General features: G+C 43.5%; 1 protein-coding gene across 1 annotated transcript in view; it reads left to right on the top strand.

Annotated features, from left to right (window-relative positions):
- NMNAT3 (nicotinamide nucleotide adenylyltransferase 3) overlaps positions 1 to 20,397 on the top strand; it is a 65,901-nt gene extending 45,504 nt beyond the window's left edge. The window contains exons 2-4 of the mRNA XM_065875794.1: positions 8,337 to 8,520; positions 13,478 to 13,560; positions 20,054 to 20,397. Of these exons, the coding sequence (XP_065731866.1) occupies positions 8,337 to 8,520; positions 13,478 to 13,560; positions 20,054 to 20,397 (611 nt within the window). The remainder of the gene's footprint in view (positions 1 to 8,336; positions 8,521 to 13,477; positions 13,561 to 20,053) is intronic.
- Positions 20,398 to 20,746: the final 349 nt, after the last annotated feature.

The following is a 20,746-nucleotide window of genomic DNA, read 5'->3' as shown; positions in this document are numbered from 1 at the left end:
GAGGTTGAGATTGACATGTATACACTGATGTGTATAAAATGGATGACTAATAAGAACCTGCTGTATAAAAAAATAAATAACATTAAATTAAAACAAGAAATAAAAGGCATACATGTAGGAAAATAAGAAATAAAACTTTCTCTATTTGCATGTGACATGGTTGTCTATGTACACAATGCCAAGGAATTTGTTTTTTATAGATCTCTTAGAATAAGTGAGGTAAAAATCAACAAACAAAAATCAATCTTGTTTATGTATATTAATAACAAACATGCGAACCAAAATTAAAAACATAATACCGGGCTTCCCTGGTGGCGCAGTGGTTGAGAGTCCGCCTGCCGATGCAGGGGACACGGGTTCGTGCCCCGGTCTGGGAGGATCCCACATGCCGCGGAGCGGCTGGGCCCGTGAGCCATGGCCGCTGAGCCTGCGCGTCCGGAGCCTGTCCTCCGCAACGGGAGAGGCCACAACAGTGAGAGGCCCGCGTAACGCATAAAAAAAAAAAAAAAAAAAAAACATAATACCATTTACAATTGATCTAAATAAAATGAAATACTTAGGTACAAATTAACAAAATATTTATATAATTTTCAAAAATACTGAGAAAGAAATCAAAGAAGACCTAGACAAATGGAGATATTTACATGTTTTTAGATTAAAAGACTTTTAAAAAAATTTCAGTGAATAATTTGGAATCAGACTATAGATAGAAAAATACAAGCTTAGTGAACTGGAATATAGATCAAATGAAATTATGAGAGTGGAGGAGAGAAAGAAAAAGATTTGTTTTTAATTTCAGAAGAGAGGGTAGGAGACATGGTGGCTACATATACACAATCAGAGAGCTAGAAGAAGAGGGCAGCGTACAGGGACAGCATTTTCCATGTCTAATAAAAGCGTGAGGGTAATATCTTGAAAATGTCCTTCAAGCATGAAGTCACTAACTTAAGGAAATTCTATGGGATATATTCTGTCAGAAGGAGAGTGATTCCCAGAGAGCATGTCTGATATGCAAAGAGAAATAGAGTGCAAAGAAAATGGCAAATACATGGGTAAATTTAAGTGAGTATTGGTTGTATAAAACAGAATGATAAGGTCTAATAGGATTAGGGGAAACAATAGTCTTAAAATATGTACAAGACTAGCATGGACAGAGCTCTCTAGTCCCCATGTTGTTGAGGAAGAGGGGAAAGGTCTTCATTTACTTTGAATGTGAGACTATATATAATTCCAATTCGAGAGAAAAAAAAAATGAAATAAAGCTCAAACACAGGCAGGACAAGAGGAAAAAATAACATAGATTTGTGTGGGAAGAAAGAATATACTCTATAAGTTGGTAGCTTTAAACTTAAATCTGTTAGCATTCACGTTAAATGTAAGTGAACTTAACATTCCAATTAAGAGTCAATAACTGTCAAATTTGACCCCCAAAAATTTTTAATCCAGCTTTAGGCTATTTACAAAAGACTTTCCTAAAACAAAAGTATAGAAAGATTGAAAGTAAAAGGGTGAAAAATATATGACGTGCATATACTAATCAAAATAAAACTGTTGAGACTATAGTACTATCAGGCATATAGACTTTAAGTAAAAACTATTACTAGAGACTATTAAAAGACTTTAAAAAGTCTTTTAATACTAGAGAGAAAGAGACTTGATTCACAGATATGTAAGAATCATAAATATATAGGAACTTAATTAATGTACATTTTAATAACACTAAAATATATGAAACAAAAGCTGAAAGAACTAAAAAGAAAAATTCACAATCATAGTGGGAGATTTTAACATGCCTCTCAATAAGTAATACACAGGCAGACAAAAAAATCAGGAAGAACATAGATTTAAACAAAACAATTAACAATATTAAGTAAATGGACAGAACATTGCACCCAACAATCATAGAATACACATTTTTTTTAAGTACACGTGGAACATTTACCAAAACTGATCATATCCTAGGACATAAAGCAAGTATCAACATATTTCAAGAGATTGAAATCAATAGAGTACGTTCTCTGACTACAGTGAACTAAGCTAGAAATCAGTAACAAAAAGATTACCAAAAATCTCAATATGTTGGGTAATTAGGAAAAACACTTCTAAATAGTTTATGGATCAAAAAGTCATAATAATAAAAATTAGCAAGTATTTTGAACTGAATGATCATGAAAACACTACATATCAAAAGGTAAATGCAAGTAAAGCCATGCTTAGAGGGAATTTTTAGAGCCAGAACTGTGTTTATTAGAAAATAAGATAAATGACAAATTAGCTGAGTATCCATCACCAGGAGTTAGAAAAAGAACAGCAAAATAGCACCAAGAAAGGAGGAGGATAGAATTAATAAAAATAGAACAGAGATTGATGAAATAGAAAACAAGCATTCAGTAGAGAAGAGCAATAAAGCCAAAAGTTGGTTCTTTGAAAAGACTAATAAGATTACAAACCTCTAGCAAGATTGAGCAAGGAAAAAGAATGGAAACACAACCAACATTAGAAATGAAAAGAACATCCCTACAGATGGTGTCAACACTAAACAGATAAGAGAATATTGGACACAACCTTATGCCAGTACATTTCAAAATGTAGATATAATGAAAAGAATCCTAGAAAAAATGCAAGTTGCCAAAAATTATAACGAAGAAATAAAAATCTGAATCATTTTACAACCATTAAAGAAATTAAATCGTTAGTCAAAAAATTTCACACAAATTAGACTCCAGCCTCATGAAGACTTCACTGATGGGTTCTAGAAGACACTTAACAGAAAAAATGTTTTTTTCAATCCTACACAAGCTGTTTCAGAGCATAGGAGAAGGAGGGGACTCCCAACACTTTTTATGAGGCTAGCATGACCTTGCTACCAAAACCTGATTAGAACACTAAGAGAAAATAAAATTATAGACTTCTCTTGCTCCCTAAAAATATATTAGCAGAGTGAATCCATCAACACATTAAAAAGATAATGTATCTTGACCAAACCGAGTTTATCTCAGGAATGCAATGCTAAAGATTAGAAGGTTAATCAACACATTGTATTAACTGACTGAAGGAGAAAATATCACACAGTCATTTCAGGAGTTTCAGAGAATTCATTTATGACAAAAGCTCAAACTGTGACTAGCTGGGAATGTCTCTTTTTTATTTTATAAAGGTAACATTTATATGTAACATTATGTAAGTTTCACGTGTACACTATTTCTACTTTGGTATACCCTCGAAGTGCTCACCATCAAAGATTTAGTTTCCGTCTGTCACCATACAGGAGACATGTGTGGTAAAGGAGACTCGTCTCCTTTACCCATTTCACCCTCCCTCCACCCCTCCCCCTCTGGTAACCACTACTCTGTTCTTTATATCTATGGGTTTGTGTTGGTTTTTGTTTGGTTTGCTTTGTTCATTATTTTTTTTTTTTTTAGTTTATTAGTTTTTTATATTCCACATATGAGTGAAATTATACAGTATTTGTCTTTCTTCATCTGACTTATTTCACTTAGCCTAATACCCTCAAGGTCCATCCATGTTCTAACAAATGGCAAGTTTTTTCATCTTTTTTCTGACTGAGTAGTATTCCATTGTGTATGTATGTGTGCATGTGTGTGTGTATATATATATATATACACACACACACACCACAACTCCTTTATCCATTCATTTGTTGATGGGTGTTTAGGTTGCTTCCATGTCTTGGCTATTGTAAATAATGCTGCAGGGAACATAGGGGTATGTATATATTTTCAGATTAGTATTTTTGTATTCTTTGGAAAAATATACAGAAGTGGGATAGCTGGATTGTATGGTAGTTCTATTCTTAATTTTTTGAGGCATCTCCATACTGTCTTCTGCAGTGGCTGCACCAATTTACATTCCCACCAACAATGCAAGAAGGTTCCCTTTTCTCCACATCCTCGCCAACACATATTTCTTGTCTTTTTTGATAATAGCCATTCTAACAGGTGTGAGGTGGTATCTCATTGTGGTTTTGATGTGCATTTCCATGATGTTTAGTGATGTTGAGCATCTTTTCATGTGCCTGTTGGTCATCTATGTCTTCTTTGGAAAAATGTCCATCAGCTCCTCTGCCCATTTTCAAATTGCTTTTTTTTATTGTTGAGTTGTAGGTGTTCTTTATATATTTTGGATATTAAATGTCTCTTTTAAAATAACATATTTGGGGCTTCCCTGGTGGCGCAGTGGTTGAGAGTCCGCCTGCCGATGCAGGGGACACGGGTTCGTGCCCCGGTCCGGGAGGATCCCACGTGCCGCGGGGCGGCTGGGCCCCTGAGCCATGGCCTCTGAGCCTGCGCGTCCGGAGCCTGTGCTCCGCGACGGGAGAGGCCACAACAGTGAGAGGCCCGCGTACCGCAAAAAAAAATAATAATAAATAAAATAAAATAACATATTTGTCAGGATAGACCAGGCTAAGTTGCAGTAACAAATCCCCCAAGTTGAGGAGCTTAACACATTAAATAAAGTTTCTCTCTCATCAGATAAATCCTTTGTAGGTTCAGAAGATCTACAGGGCAGTTCCCTTCCAAGCTGTGTCTCAGGTATCCTGGTAGTCCCCATATGCTTTTCTATCCTAATCACAGCTTTCAGATTCACTATGAAGAGCTAGAGCATCATGTAAGAGTTTTTATGGCCAAGTCTACGTGGGGCATACATCACTTCCACCCACATCCAAATGACTATAACTCATTCAAATCACAAAAATACAACCTAATTTCAAGAGGAACAGAAATATTAGCTTCCTATATGCCCAGAAAGAGGAAAAATAAAAATGGGTCTTAATGAACACATGGCATGGTCTCTGCCACAACTGAAAAAGGATATCTACAGAAAACTTGCAGCAAACATCATACGTAATAATGAAACTTGAAAGTTTTTCCTCTGATAGTGGGATTAACACAAGGATGCCTGCTAACACCATCTCTATACAGCATTATTCTAGAGGTCTTAGACAATGCAACAAGAAAAATAAAATGTAAAAGGATTGGAAATGAAACAGCAAAATTGTCAGTATTTTCAGATGGTATTATTTTGGACATAGAAGATTCAAAAGATTCTGCAGATAAACTATTAGAATTAATGAGAGAGTTTAGCAAATTTACTAGATACACATTCAAGATACCTAAATCAATTATATTTCTACATATCAACAGCAGGAAAAAAAGTACTTTAAAAATGCCATTTATAGTGACATCAAAAAGATCAAGAATCTAGGAATAAATCTTACAAAAGATGTGTTAAGCGCGCTACAAGAAAAATTGTAAAATTTTATTTAGAAACATTTAAGAAAACCTAAACAAATGGAAAGATATACCATGCTCGTGGATTGGAAGACTCATTATTTAAAAAATGTCAGCTCTCCCTAAATTGAATTATAGATTTGATTCAATTCCTATCAAATTTCAGCAGGTTTTTTGGGGGGCTGGGGAGCTGTTTCATCTTTGTGGAACTTGACAACTGCTTTCTAAAATTTATGTGGAAAATGCGAAAAGAATTGCGAAGACACTCTTGAAGAACAGGCGGGAGGATTTACTTAACCAGATATCAAGATGTGTACTAAAGCTCTATTAAACAAGGCAGTGTGACGTTGTACAGGATGGCAAATACAGCCACATAACAGAATAGAGAGCGGAGAAACAGGCCCACGCACAGATGGATACTAGGAGTTCCACACAGGTGACAATGCACAGCAGGGGGCAGAAGAGGTCTTTTTGGTAAATGATGCTGGAATAATTGACTATCCAAATGGAAAATAATTTAATAGGACGCACATCATGCACAGAGACACAAATGTGAAAAACAAAACTATGAAGCTTTTATGAGATAATATAGGAAAATGTCCTCATAACAAAATGCACTAGCCATAAAGGAAAAAAACTAACAACCCAACTACATAAAAATTAAGAACGTTTGTTTTCACAGGATTCCATAAAAAGAATAAGACAAGCCATCAAGTGAGAGAAGGTATTTATGACACATTTAACCAACCAACAAAGGGCTAATATTTGGAATAGATGAAGAACTTTACAAATCAATGATAAAAGGACAGACAACCGAAAATATGGGCAAAAGATTTGAACAGGCACTTCACAAAAAAATTAAGCTCAAGGGCTTCCCTGGGGGCGCAGTGGTTGAGAGTCCGCCTGCCGATGCAGGGGACGCGGGTTCGTGCCCCTGTCCAGGAAGATCCCACATGCCGCCGAGCGGCTGGGCCCGTGAGCCGTGGCCACTGAGCCTGTGCGTCCGGAGCCCGTGCTCTGCAAGGGGAGAGGCCACAGCAGTGAGAGGCCCGCGTACTGCAAAAAAAAAAAAAAAAAAAAAATTAAGCTAAAATGTCTAATAATATATATGAATAAATGCTCAGGCTCATTGGTAAGCAGGAAAAGGAACATTAAAACCACAATGAGATATAACTACACATCTATCAGATGGGAAAATCCTGACAATAACCCTGTATGGTTATTTGCTCGATGGTGTGAAGCAAGTGAGCGCTCATACACCGCTGGTTGGAGAGTAAATATCTATAACCATTTTAGAAAATTGTTTGGCATTATCTAGTAAAGCTGCAAATACATCTACCCAATGACATAGCAGTTCCACTCTTAGGTACATATCCTAAGAAAGATATGCTTGTGTACACAGGGAGGCTTGTGCAAGCATTTTCATAGCAGCATTGTTCGTAACTGTCTAAAGCCAGAATCAAACCAAATCCATCAACAGTAAGATAGATCAATTCTTTGGTATATAATCATGCAAAAGAATATTATGCAGCAATAAAACTGGTTGGACTACATGAATTTTTTCAATAGGATTTACTCTTTTTTTTCCTTAATTTATTTATTTAGGGCGGTGTTGGGTCTTCGTTTCTGTGCGAGGGCTTTCTCTAGTTGTGGCAAGCGGGGGCCACTCTTCATCGCGGTGCGCGGGCCTCACTATCGCGGCCTCTCTTGTTGCGGAGCACAGGCTCCAGACGCGCAGGCTCAGTAGTTGTGGCTCACGGGCCTAGTTGCCCCGTGGCATGTGGGATCTTCCCAGACCAGGGCTCGAACCCATGTCCCCTGCATTAGCAGGCAGATTCTCAACCACTGTGCCACCAGGGAAGCCCCGGACTGCATGAATTTTATCAAAGTGAAAAAGGCTTAATGAAAGAATACATTCAGTACGACTCCATATTTAAAAGTTTCAAAAGCAGGCAAAATCAAACTGTGTTTTTTAAGGATGCATAAATACGTGGTGAAGCTATAAAGGAAAGCAAGAGAATTAATATTATAAAAGTAAGAATAGTGATGAGCTTCCATCAGAGTGTGGAGGCTGTGATAGGGAACTTCTGTTCCTTAACTAGGTGAGGATTAGAAAGGATATACTTCATAACTCTTTGTCAAACTCTATGCCCTTTTATATGCATATGATATTTTATAATACAATTTTTTAAAATGTATCATATACGAAGTCAAAATATTATCTCCCCTCATAAACATTATCTAATTTCGTCCTTACCACAAGGTCCTGCCAAGCAGGCATTATCCCATTTTACAGGTAGGAAAACTGAAGTTCAAATGGCTAAGTGTTTTATTTTTGCAAATAGCTTGGTAATTTGCCTAAGACATCCTAGTGAGTGATAGAACTAGAGCTTCCCCCAAGTCCCAGCCACAGTCTGTCTGAGGCCCATTCATACTCTCTCCATGGTGGTTCTCTGTAGCTTCTACAATTCACTGCAGCTCTAAACCTATAATGCCCCATTCTTCAGTCACTGAGCCATGCAACATCTCTCATAAGACAGCTCACATCTTTTCCAAAGTAGGCCTTCCCATTCCCTTAACAGCACAGTCCTCCAAAGCCAATGGTGGGCCTGTGCAGTGAGTCTGCATCCCATCACCCACCCACCTGGTCCAGGCTAAATGTCATGCTTTCCTCTTCGATCCACAAAATCCCCTACTTGAGCTAAGAAACCATGTTGTAACTGTTGTCCCAAACATGATTAGAGGACAGTAGTGCCCCTGTAAGTCCCACGCAGGGGAAGTCATGGTGCTCCTCCAACATATTCTGACCCTAACCATCCACATTGCTATCTGAGAGCCTTGCCTCAGCTCCACCCTCACGGCATGCTCTCAGCTACTCCAGGGTGTAGAAGCCTCTGGAGGAGAGGCACATGGTTCCTGAGGTAGCACCTTTACCTGGCCCAAGGGAGCTGGCCCGCCCAGCAGAGAATGCTAGGGTCTGATCCCACTCAGGACGAGACCCCAAGATCTTTAGCACCTGCCTGAATTCCAGCTGCCAGGTGACAAAGTCCTGTACCACCAACACCACTGCTCTCTGCTGCCTAGGCAGGTACCAGGTGATCGGGGGTATCATCTCTCCTGTCAATGACAACTACGGAAAGAAGGACCTCGTGGCTGCCCGGCACCGGGTGGCCATGGCCCGGCTGGCCCTGCAGACATCCGACTGGATCCAGGTGGACCCCTGGGAGAGTGAGCAGGTGCAGTGGATGGAGACAGTCAAGGTGCTGAGGTAACGGTGGGCATATGCTCTCGGGAGGAGCAGGGGCCACGGTCACGTCTGCAGAGTCTGCAGCATGACAGGCAGGGATGGAGTGTTGAGTGGGGCTTCAGTCAGCCCCTCTCACCCCAATCCTGCAAGTGTTTCTCCTTAGAGGGAGAGAGACCAACAGATTCATATTCTCAGAGAGGTCCTAAGTGAAAAAATCACAAACCACTGCCCTTCAGGGTACACTTTGTGGGAAAGCCCCATCTTGTTTCAGAGGGTTGTAGCATCTAGGCTCCATGGCCGCCACTCAGTAGCTGTGTGACATTAGGCACATGACATTTCTCTGGGACACATTTCTCACTTGCAAAACGGGGACAGCATAACCCAATGAGCATTATGTGAAAATCTAAATCACTTTTCTGACCCAGAACCACATAATCACACTCAGTAAGTAAGACCCTTTATTATTGTCATCACTGACTAGGTTGAAAACTGCATCTACATAATAGGACATCTTTTCCAAGTGTACAAATCCTAGGTTCTATAAATCTAGACTTTAAGAAAAAACTATGAATCTAGAAATAATTGCACAGGATTTTTTTTTTTTCTTTTAGAACTGCCATTAGCATTCAGCATAAGTAATGCAGCCGTTTAAAAGCCCTGTATTTTAGGACAATGGGTCTCTGACTTTTGTCTGGGAAGCTTTCCTGGAAGATTGCTAGAGAAGGAAGAAGTCCCACTTGTCCTGCCTGTCAGAGGGAATTGTGAGGTGGGCCTGCCTGTCACTAATGACAGCCGGCTCTGCTGGAAGGGGTTGCAAACTGTGGGCTGTGTCTTGATCTATGTGGAAGCACTAGGATTGTCAGAGAATAGGAGACACAAGGGACCAGGATGAATGATTGACAGCCCTGTCCATAATTTGGATTGGTTTTTATTTTTTACTAATCTTCAAAGTCACTTGGGAGAAAAATGTTTGCCTTTTTAAGCAAAGGTAAGCATTTAGTTTCCACATCCTGGTTCTTATTACTTACCCTTTACTGGGGAAGGAACCAGCTAGAAGCATTCAGCAGTTACGGTGCTACCGCAAAATCTGTTGTCAAGTTGAAGGAGAGCAAATATGAAATAATTGTTAGATATATGCTTCTCTCTTTTTTTTTTAACTTAAGTAATAAATTTACACCTAGATCACCCTTTTAGAATAAACAGTGTAGTCAGCTCTCATTTATCTAGGCTAACAGAGGGGAGTAGAAACAAATCAGATAATCCAACAAATCATTTAGCTTTAATACGTAGTCGGAAACAAAGAGACGCTCTCCTTTTCCACCCTGTGAGGGGCAGTGTGGCCTCGGGCCCAGATCTTGGAGGCAAATTTACTATTGAAATGACTTGATGTAAATGAGTTAGCCTCTCTGAGCCTCTCAATTCCTCACCTACTAAGATGGGGATGACACCACCTACTTCACTGGGATACTGTATGAACTACATGAGATGATGGCGGAAAACACCTGGTTTATAGTAGGTGCTTAATAATGTTAGCTACCTTCCCTGCATCCCTAACGGGTCCATAATGTCTTCTCATAACAGATAAGCCATTCACAGGTAAGTAGGATTTGACTGCTGTACCACGTAATTAATATCCTGCTGCAAAATGCAGACCTAAGATTTTACAGGACACATTCTTTTTCTTTTTTTTACTGTGCCCTTTAGACAAGTGCGTCTCAGCCCTGGCTGCACCTTGAATCACCTAGGGAGCTTTCAAAAGTACGGAAGCCTGAGTCTTACCCCAGAGACTGAGATGTCATTGGTCTAGGATGGGGCCTTAGGATTTTTAAGAGCTCCCTGGTGATTCTAATGTGAGGCCAGGGTTGAGACCCACAGCCTCGGTCACCAAGTGTGTGAATCATGCCTATGATTAGTACCGGGATGAGTCCAAACCAGTGGTCTCAATCCTGGCTGTAGGAATCACCTGGGAAGCTATTTCTAAATGCTCACCCTCCCCTACCTGAGATTTTGATTTTTCTGGGGCAGGGTCCAGGCATGGGTACTTTTAAAGGTCCTCAAATTATTTATTTTGTGCAGCCAAGGTTGAGAATCCACTGATATAATCAACACTGTTTTATGAGATAGCTGATTAAAACTTTTTGTCATTATTTGGGGTGGGCTTCATTCGAAAATTTGTTTAATTACTAATGTTTTCCTAAAATTACCAAAAGCATTTTTTTTTAAGATTGAAAATCTGGTTAAAATTGTAAAGTTAGGTGATTCTAGAAACATTGTAGAAATCCACCCCATCCTTTGCTCCATTTAGTATCCTCTTGGTGGACTCAGCAGTGAATCTACATCATGGTGACAGTGACATATGTCACTATGAAGTCAATTCACTGTAGGGCTTATTGAGTATTCTTTTTCTCCTTATTAGGTTTTTTATTTTTACTCTAAGTTTTTAAAAAATCTGGGCCAGCTTTCATGCTTTTAGGGCACTTGATAACTGATTTCACTTGCCCTTTCCTCATTCTGGGGGAGGGCCTTGGTCACGATGCCATTTGATGTGGTCCAGCAGCAGCTCATGTGCCCCTTGGCAAACATGCTCTTATGTCGTCCTCATTTTACAGGTGAGTAAACTGAGGCTCAGAGAGGCTAAGTTAACCACAGTCGCACAACAAATAAGCAAGTGGTGGAGCCCTATTCTGTTGAACTCTGAAGCCACGCTTATGGCCATCTTCAAGAACTGTGGTCTACGGGTGGGGCCACGATGTGGCTGACTCTGCTTCTGCCACAGTGGCCTTCTGATCGGGTACTGTTGGAGACCAGGGGCCGCTGAGGACACAGAGAGCATGCTGCCAGGGGCAGTCGCCAGGCCCAAGGCTGGGCACACCAGGGTAACCCTCAGGCAGGCAACAAGAGGAAGCAATGACCTCCCACCCAACACAGGCGGAGTGGAGGTCTGTGAGGAAGATGCATTTGGCGTTAAAGATAATCATTTGCACACCAGCGTTCAGAGCTCCAGCTGATATCCAAAGTAGGGCCAACTTGAACCAGGAGCATCAAGGAAGTAAAATAAAACAATACCAGCTTTCACTGATCACCCACTATGTGTGCCAGGTATATAATATCTAGTCAGCTCAGCAACTCTGAGAAGTAGGTGAGTTTGGCCTCATTTCACAGACGAGGAAACAGAGGTTCTGAAAGGGTCAGCAACATACTCAAAGTCCTACAGCGAGAAAGTGGAGGTGAGACCCAAACCTACTTCAGTCTGATGCGAGATTCCAGACTAACCCGGGAGTGAATCCTCAGAGGTAAAGCTTTCTAAAACCAAAGCAATAAGACAGTAATGGAAGCACAAGACGAGTCCAGCGAGGCCCTGAGAAGACTCAGCCGAGTCTCTGAGACCATCAGGAGGGAATCTGGACCTGAATTAAATGTATGTATTTATCCCCCATCCATCCTTCGTGAATTCAGCCGACTTTACTAAGCAGTTCCCTAGGTACCAAGACTATAAGGATGAATTAAATGAGCTCTGTGTTCACAATCTGGTGGGGAAGACAGACCGAGAGTAAGGATACTAATAACAGCTAACGTTGATTGGGCACTTTTCTGTGGATGGGCTGTGCTAAGCTCTTTAATTCAACCTCACAACAGCTCTCTCGGGCGGGTACTGTCATTGTCTGCCATTCTACAGATGAGGAAAGTGGAGGCAGATTGCTTAAGGCACCCACCAAGATTCCACAGCTCCTAGTTGGAACCAGTATTCCAACCCGGGCAATCTCATTCCAGAACTTAACCTTTACACTACACCCGCTCCAAATAATACTCAGCATTCAGCCACTTCCCCAGCCGGGGAGAAACCTTTGGCCTTCATGGCCTTGTGATACTCAGGGTAGACAAGGCCGGCATTAACTTTCCTGACCAATTAACAGAGGTCAGTGAGGCCCTGAGGGTGTTTGTGACTCACCCAGGCTCCTACAAGCAGGAGAGCCTAAACTTGAACCCAGCCGCTCTGGCTACAAACACATGCTTCTCCCACCAGGCACTTCTCCTTCCCAGACACAGCTCTAGTTAATACGGGAGGTGGAAGATGGAAGATCAGATTGATACAAGACACAGTGATTGCCTGTGCTCTGTTAGAAGGCGGCACAGGCATCTCTTGATGTGCAGAAGATAGACTGCTAGGTTGCTGAATGAGCCGGGCCTGCCGTATGGGTGTATGTCTAATCATATCTGAACTGCTAGCATGTAATGACATTCGCTCTGCGCTGCATACCACTTGGTGGGCTTTGCATGTATAACTCCTTTCATCTTCATAACCATCCACGGGAAGCCGGCACTGTCATCATTCCTCGTTTTGCAGGTGCCGAGACTGGAAACCGCCCACCCGGGGTCCCACCGCTGGCCGGCGGGGGAGCTGGGATTCAACCCAGGCAGTCTGGCTCCAAGCCAGGCTCTGAGCATCCCCTGTCAAATTCTAAAGTACTAGCTCATGATCCGAGAGCGCCTCTATCTTGAGAGGCAGCTGTGGGCCATGCACTGTGCCAGTGCTTACTGTGTGTTAGCTCATTTACCTTCACAAAAGTCTAAAAAGTAGGTGTATTATCCCAGCTTTACAACTGAAAATTTGTATTTTGAACTCAGGTCTGATTCTAATAGCCCAGGTCCGTAATCCCCATTCAGTTTTTTTTGTAAAAAGTGAGGTATTGAAAGAAAATACTAAAAGAGTAGAAATCTGCTCATTTCCTCCATTCAGTCGGGGCTCACAGAAGGCCGTCCTGCCTTGGACGCGGGGGTCTGTGAGGACCCAGACGCATGACCTGGCACAGGGCCTGGCACATAGTAGGCCTTCAGCAAATATATATGGAATGAGCTACCTAAAATGGACAAAAGCAGGTTGAGACTTAAAATCAGAGACCCCGCCCCCCACCCTGGGTGGTTTGGGGGAACTGTAGGCCACATGGATGCCCCCTGAACCCATATGCTTACAACACAGGCATCATCACAGCGAACTGCTCAGATCTCTGCCCTGGAAGGAAGGCCTGGACCAAGGCAAGGTTGACTCTCCAGGCCCCGCAGGTGGGTGCTGACCCTCTCCTCTGTGGGAGGGTGAGGTGTCAGGGCTTCGGGCCAAGCGGGAGTCACAGCCCCCTGGGCACAGATAAGAGCTTTCGAAGCCTGCTAGGGGTGACACTTCCCATGCTGAAAGGTCAACTAACCAGTCTGCCACCATCCCCTGTAAATTGTTATGCTAAATTGGGATTTTCTGCCCCAAAGGAGTGCTTGTGACTTGGGCTCGTGACCTGGATTACAGTCAGGGCTACACAGAGATCAACTTCCGGGTGCAGCTGGGCCGCTTTTAAAAGCCTTAGCCTTTTTGAAAGCAAAATGTGCCATTATATCCCTTAAACTAATACTTTATAGCAGTGTTACTCGGTGTTTTACTTGGAAGAGGAAACCTATTTTTAAGGCATGTAAAGTCGATTTGGATTAGCCTTTTAATTTGTAGCCCTGGGTTTCTACCCTGTTGTCAACTCCTGGTGTTTGATGGAATCTTGTCAGCTGTGATTTCAGAGTACCTCCCGTGGCAGCCCTGGTACCGGGGGTCAGATGCATAGCCCCTCAGGTACATAAGCAGCAGCGACAGTGATGGGGGGGGCAGGATGTGCCGTGAGCAGGGAATCGCTGGTCCCACTGGGCCAACACTCCAGCGGCTCTCCCAACTTTCGTTGGTGGGACACTATTTCCCTATTAGAAGGGCTCCAGAATGTCACGGTTAAACAAACTTAAAGTGGTGTCTTTACTGCAGGACTTTTCAGAGCCTTTACTATGTTCATGTGCGTTGTGACTCTGAAAGAAAGGGAAGAAGCTCGCAGCCGGGCTTAGCACTTTTTAATCATGGGACTCTTTTTAATACATATTAGTGTTTCTCAGAACCGGTGCTCCCCAGAACACAGACTGGGAAACACTCTTCTAAAAGGACTTGAAGGGTGGGTGGGGATACATTAGGAGTTTGGGATTAACATATACACACTACTATATATATAAAAAATAGGTAAACAACAAGGACCTACTGTACAGCACAGGGAATTATACTGAATATCTTGTAATAACCTATAATGGAAAAAAATCTGAAAAAGAATATATATATGTTTATATATAAAAGAATATATATCTGTTATAATTATAATTAATTAATCAGTTAATTAAAAGGACTTGAAAATGCCCTAAAGGTTTCCTGCAGCAGTTCCTGAATGCTGGCCAAAGGCTCACTCACAGCAGCGTCACCTGTGAGGCTTGTTAGAAATGCTAATTCCCAGGCCACGCCTCAGACCTGCTGAGGGCGAATGGGGCCTGGGACTCTGGATATTTAATAGGCCCGCTGGGGAACTGCTTTACCACCAGTCTGGGGAACTGTGCACTAGAGTGGGAATCCAAGAAAGAAGGAGCTACAGAGTGTCCTATATGATCAGCTTCTACAATGTTTATTACACTCCCCTGGTCTCCCTGTCTGCCCCCCTCCATTGCCAGCATGGGCTCCTCATCTCTCCCCCAGTCCCGAGCACAGCACACAGTGTGCATTCTCAGCCCTCTGCCTTCTTTCTGAATCACTTCTGGCTCAGCAGTCACTCCTAATAGGGTTCTAGAGATGCTGGCTGAGAACAGAGACGGGTGCCCAGCCCCCGCCCTGAGCTGGAGACAGGCTGTGAATGGCAGTGAGTCCAGACATGGATTAGGGGGACTGGAGGAGGTGACGCCTGCACCATGACTCATAGGATCAGCAGGTTATCTGGGGCTGGGGATGTTTCGGGGACAGAGGGGCGGCTGAGTAAGGCGCACAGGCAGGAAGTGCTGGGCACTCCGTGCCATTCAGGATGCTGGAGCCCACAGTGAAGGAAGGGAGTAGCTTCCAGTGAGGTAGGAGGAAGGCCATGCTTAGGCTCCCAGCTTCTCACCTCTCTGCAGATGCTTCCAGAATCCCTGTCTCTGCCTGGTGTGCCCCCCCTCCCCCTTCCCTTATTGGCTCCCCCTGTTGAAAACCTGTCCTGTGAGGCTCAGATTGGAACCCACTTCCCTGTGGTGAAACCTCCCACAAAGCTCACCCCGCATTCTTTTTGGATTTATCTTTCCAGGGGGCTACTAGTCTGCTCTGTTTGGCCCTATGATGTTGGGGGTTTGTTCCTTATCCCCTTTCTCTCTGTTCAAACCCTAAATCCTACTCATCTTGTTCTCTTCCAAAGTAACTGTTAAAAAAGGAAGTTTGGGGCTTCCCTGGTGGCGCGGTGGTTGAGAGTCCACCTGCCGATGCAGGCGACACGGGTTTGTGCCCGGGTCCAGGAAGATCCCACATGCCGCGGAGCGGCTGCGCCCGTGAGCCATGGCCGCTGAGCCTGCGCGTCCGGAGCCTGTGCTCCGCAGCGGGAGAGGCCACAACAGTGAGAGGCCCGCGTACCGGAAAAAAAAAAGGAAGTTTGTATTGAATGAAAAGTGAGCTTTTCAATTTACCAAAATATAGCAGGGGCCTTAAAAATGTGTGTGCCCTTTGCTTGATACATTCCCCTTCTAGGAATCTGGCTGAGGAGATACTTAGAAATTGGGATGAAGACATGCAGAAAGATGTTTATCGTGGCAATTTTTATAATGGCAGAAAATAAAAGCAACCTTAGTGTTTAAATGTAAGGGAATGTATAAGTAAGTTACACTGTATATATAGGATGTATATATATAGGATGTAGATAGGATGTTCTGTATATATAGGATGAAGAATCCACGCAAAAGGTTTTCATGATATGGAGAAACTTAGGAGGGGAATGGGAAAAAATCAGGATACAATACTGTGTAATCTCAAGTATATAAAAATATGTAAATATACTTTCACATCTATTTGCATGTTTAAATAGAAAAGACTAAAGAAATACACCAAAATATTGAGTTTTTTGTAGAAAGAATGATTGTTGCTGTTATTTTCTACTTTAAATACTTATGTGTTTTCCATACGTCCCATAATTGACATAGATTTCATGTTTGTCATCAGAAAAAAAGAGCTAGAGCAATTTCAAAAAGCCAGGTGATTTTTTTCTCACCGTGAGTTTGGCTTTTGATGAGGTCGCTTGTATGTTACTAGTGACATGTTTTTAAAGGACCATTTTGTGTGCCGTGTATTTTGTCACGCGCTGTTCTCCTCTGGGGCTGAGCTCAGCGTTTTCTGGCCGCCAGAGCCCTGCTTTGCCCATCACTCCTGTGATTTGCAGTCCTCCTTGGACTCACCCAGAGGCGTGTGAATTGCCTTGTCCCGGGCTGCTTGGGTGTCACGCTTTGGGGTGGATGATGCCTCAGTCCTTTAACAGGCCGCCTCTGCCGCTTGTGAATGTGGTCCCTGCCTTGGCTGATGGGGCCTGAGCACAGCTCAGCCCCATTCTCCTTTCATACAACCAGAGCAGACGCTTCATCTGGTTCCATTTCACACTGACTGTTCCAAGGTTAATTTGGGTGCCACCCTTCAGTTGCCAATACCTGGCTTCATCTTGGGTGTCCTGTCTAGACCCAGAAGTCCTATGCTCCAGACACCACCCTCGGTGCCTGCACTAAGCAGGAGATTTCCATTGCATTCTCTCCATCACTCAACTTCCATAACTCCCAAAGGAGGCTTTATTATCCCTACTACAGCTGAGGAAACAGGCCCACCAGCTATAACTATCCCAGGGTCCTCATAGATCTGAAATTAGAACCCAGGGCTGACTGGCCTCAGGGTTGGTGCTTTTGATGTCAAAGAGTTAGGGCAACTGGACATTCAAAGGGAAAGGTCCTGGTGGCACTTCTCCCACTTTCTGTGTTAATCTCTACTTCCTCTGCTTTCCAAAGCCTGTGGCCATTCAAAAAGCACACTGCCCCCAAATGCCCACGGACATCTATTTATGTCACTATATCACTGTTAGGACAAATCAAATTGGCAGTATTTATTCAAAACCTCAGACTTACAGACTTTGGACTTAGACAGTCAGAGTCACTCAGTCTGCAGTTTTTGTAAGAGTGATGTGAATGGATTTGAAAGGGAGATGTGAATGCCTCTGGGGGGCCTGATGACAGGACTGCCCAGAGTTGGGATCTGAGACGTGTATGGCCATCACACCAGTCCCACAGACATGCCTTTGACTTGGGGGACGGGGCAGCTGTGGGTACTTGTCTCTTCTGGGCAAGGGCTCAGAGTGAATCATATTTCACACTGTCATTGTTAATGAATTCAAACAATATCTAACATCGAAGTGGATATGTGGAAATCCACAGGAGAAGAATCCCTGACCTGTGGGAACAGGGTGGTGTGCCTCAGACCCCAGAAGACCCTGGAATTCAGTGCACATCATTTAACCTCCCCCATAGGAAGACCACGTAACAGCAACCCAATTGCTTGAAAGGTCGAACGGTGGTCTCCTGCTACATTACAATGGTCCAATAAATAAGAAATTAGAGTAAAATCTCACAGGTACAGAGTAGTTTGGATCCACATACATGTTGTAAGCAATGGGACCAGCCCAAATGAGTGAGAAAGGTCTAAGTTATTGAATAATTTTTAAATGCAGTTTTATTGACTTTAAAAGGCCAGGTACTTAGGAGATATTCCATAAGTGCTGGATGGATGTGCTGATGAATGGATTGGTGGATAACTAGGTGAAGGCGGATGGATGGACGGACGGACGGACAGTAGTTAACATATGTCACACTTACTCTGTTCCAAGCACTGTTCTAAGTGCTTTACATTTATAAGCTCATTCAATTCTAAGATAATCCTATGAGATAAGTACTGTTAATATCCCCATTTTAAACTTGAGGTCACACAGCTGTCAAACGGCAGAGCCAGGATTTGGATCTAAGAAGTCTGGCACTAGAGTCCTAGTTATGCCGCTAAAGTGTCTGAAGTGTGTTTTCTGTAGTTACATCTGCTGCTTTAAAATGAGTAAACAAGTCCAGTGCCACCATTTCATGGATGGGAAACTGAGGCCCAGAGAAGGATCTCAGCTCCAGCCCCACAGCAGCCGGTGCCCGACTGAGGCCGGAACTCTGACCTGTCCATGACATCTCTAGTTTCTCACTTTGCAGTGCACGGCTGGTCTGGTGCTCGTTTGTAAACTCATCTCTCCGGTCCACGTCCGGATCCCTTCGAAGGTTTCACAATAGAGGAGCCTAAACCGATCATTTACATCAGGTTTTCCCCAGCAGCTGGTATCCCTGAAGCCCCTCCCAGCTGAGATTTCAGGGTGACTGAGAGATGCCCGTGACCTAGAAGCCCAGCCTTTGCCGTTCACTGAAGCTAGAACTGGCTTCCAGAAGGACTAGAGGTCCTGCTGGTTGCTTCTAGCATGGACTTGGCTTTTCCTTTTCCGATTAGCCCATTCAAAGGGGGCCTGAACAGGAATGGTGCCAGGAATATCCAGGCAGGGTGATGCATGTACAGTTCCTGCCAGCAGGCGGAGGCAGAGCCCAGCGGTTTCGAATGCCCCAGCTGGAGGCTGGCTGTGTGCATTTAAATCCTGACTCCTCTGCTTAAATGAGTCATGCGGCTCTCTGTGCCTCAGTTTCCCCGTCCACAAAGTGGGCACAACAATAACACCTACCTTCTGAGGTTGTTCTGAGGCTCAAATGAGATTAAACACATAAAGCGCTTAGCAATAGCGCCCACAGTAAACAACCAATACATGTTAAGTATTCTTTTTTTTTTTTTTTTTCTGCGGTACGCGGGCCTCTCACTGTTGTGGCCTCTCCCTGTGTGGCCTCTCCCGCTGCGGAGCACAGGCTCCGGACGCACAGGCTTAGCGGCCATGGCTCACGGGCCCAGCCGCTCCGCGGCATGTGGGATCCTCCCAGACCGGGGCGTGAACCCGCGTCCCCTGCATCGGCAGGCGGACTCCCAACCACTGCGCCACCAGGGAAGCCCTGTTAAGTATTCTTTAATCGTCATAATCATCATTCTCTAGTAGCACAAATGCCAAAGGATTAGCCACATTCATCAGTTGTTCTAGAGCTTTGTTTTATTGAAAACAGATGAAAAGGGCACCAGCTGGGGTCTTAGAGACCTTTTAGTTACCCACAGATCCTTTATAATTAACCTTTAGGGTGAGATTGTACTTATAAAAATACCATGTGTTAGGGCTGAAATAGATTTTGAGAAAGGCAGTGACTTGTTAGTCCTAGGGCTTTAAGAACCTCACCTTCTATCAGAAGACGGGGTTCTAGGTACAGCACAGCCGCCTTTGGACTCTGCTATGGGGTCCGGCAACCACAGATAGCCTTGTGGTATAACACTGAAAAAAAAAAAAAAAAAAAATCCATTTTGTATTACTTGGCATTTTGCCAATGTTAAAAGATTTATTGATTAAAGTATTACAACTGTACGTCCCTGAAGTAGCTTCAGATTCATTTACATGCTTTTTCTTTTTAAGTCATGAACACGGAGATGTTGAGTTCCCCATACATTCCAAGAAAAGCATTTTTGGAAAATTTCAAACAGAATATAATGTTATCGTTCCTGGCCATGACTCTTCTGTCACTTTCTTGGGACCCACCCTTGTTTTTCCAGCTGTGCCTGAGCTGAAGCTCCTGTGCGGGGCAGATGTCCTGAAGACCTTCCAGACCCCCAACCTCTGGAAAGACAAACACATCCAAGAAATAGTGGAGAAGTTCGGCTTGGTGTGCGTGGACCGGGCAGGGCACGACCCAAAGGGGTACATCTTGGGCTCGCCCATCCTGCAGAGGTACCAGAACAACATCCACCTGGCCAGGGAGCCAGTGCAGAACGAGATCAGTGCCACATACATCAGGCGGGCCCTGGGCCAAGGGCAGAGCGTGAAGTACCTGCTCCCCGATGCCGTCATCGCCTACATCAAGGAGCACGACCTCTACACCAGCCCCGGAGAGGAATGAAGGGTAGCCGAGCTGGGGAGGGCCACCTCCTCCTCCACTGGTCTCGTCCTGAGGACAGGGCGCTTACAGTCTTTGTTTTCCAGAGTTTTTCCATGTTTCATTTGGTTTTTTTCAACAATGATTTTGTTTGTGAGCCATCTTCTGTCCCAGGAAGAGATACCTTCTTCGGGGAGGAGCAAATGTTTGCATCACGAGGATGGACATTTATCACAGAAGTTAAAGTGGTGTGGCAGGTCATTAGGTTTAGACAGAAGCTCTCAGAACCTCTGGATGAAGGGGCCTTCTTATTTTGTAAATGGTAGTTATGGCTGTGCACTGAAGGCAGTTCTGCACGTGGCAGGGGGCCCCT

Source organism: Phocoena phocoena, chromosome 4, assembly GCF_963924675.1.
Source record: "Phocoena phocoena chromosome 4, mPhoPho1.1, whole genome shotgun sequence".
Taxonomy (NCBI): Eukaryota; Metazoa; Chordata; class Mammalia; order Artiodactyla; family Phocoenidae; genus Phocoena; species Phocoena phocoena.
This window is presented reverse-complemented; position numbering and strand designations above follow the sequence as displayed.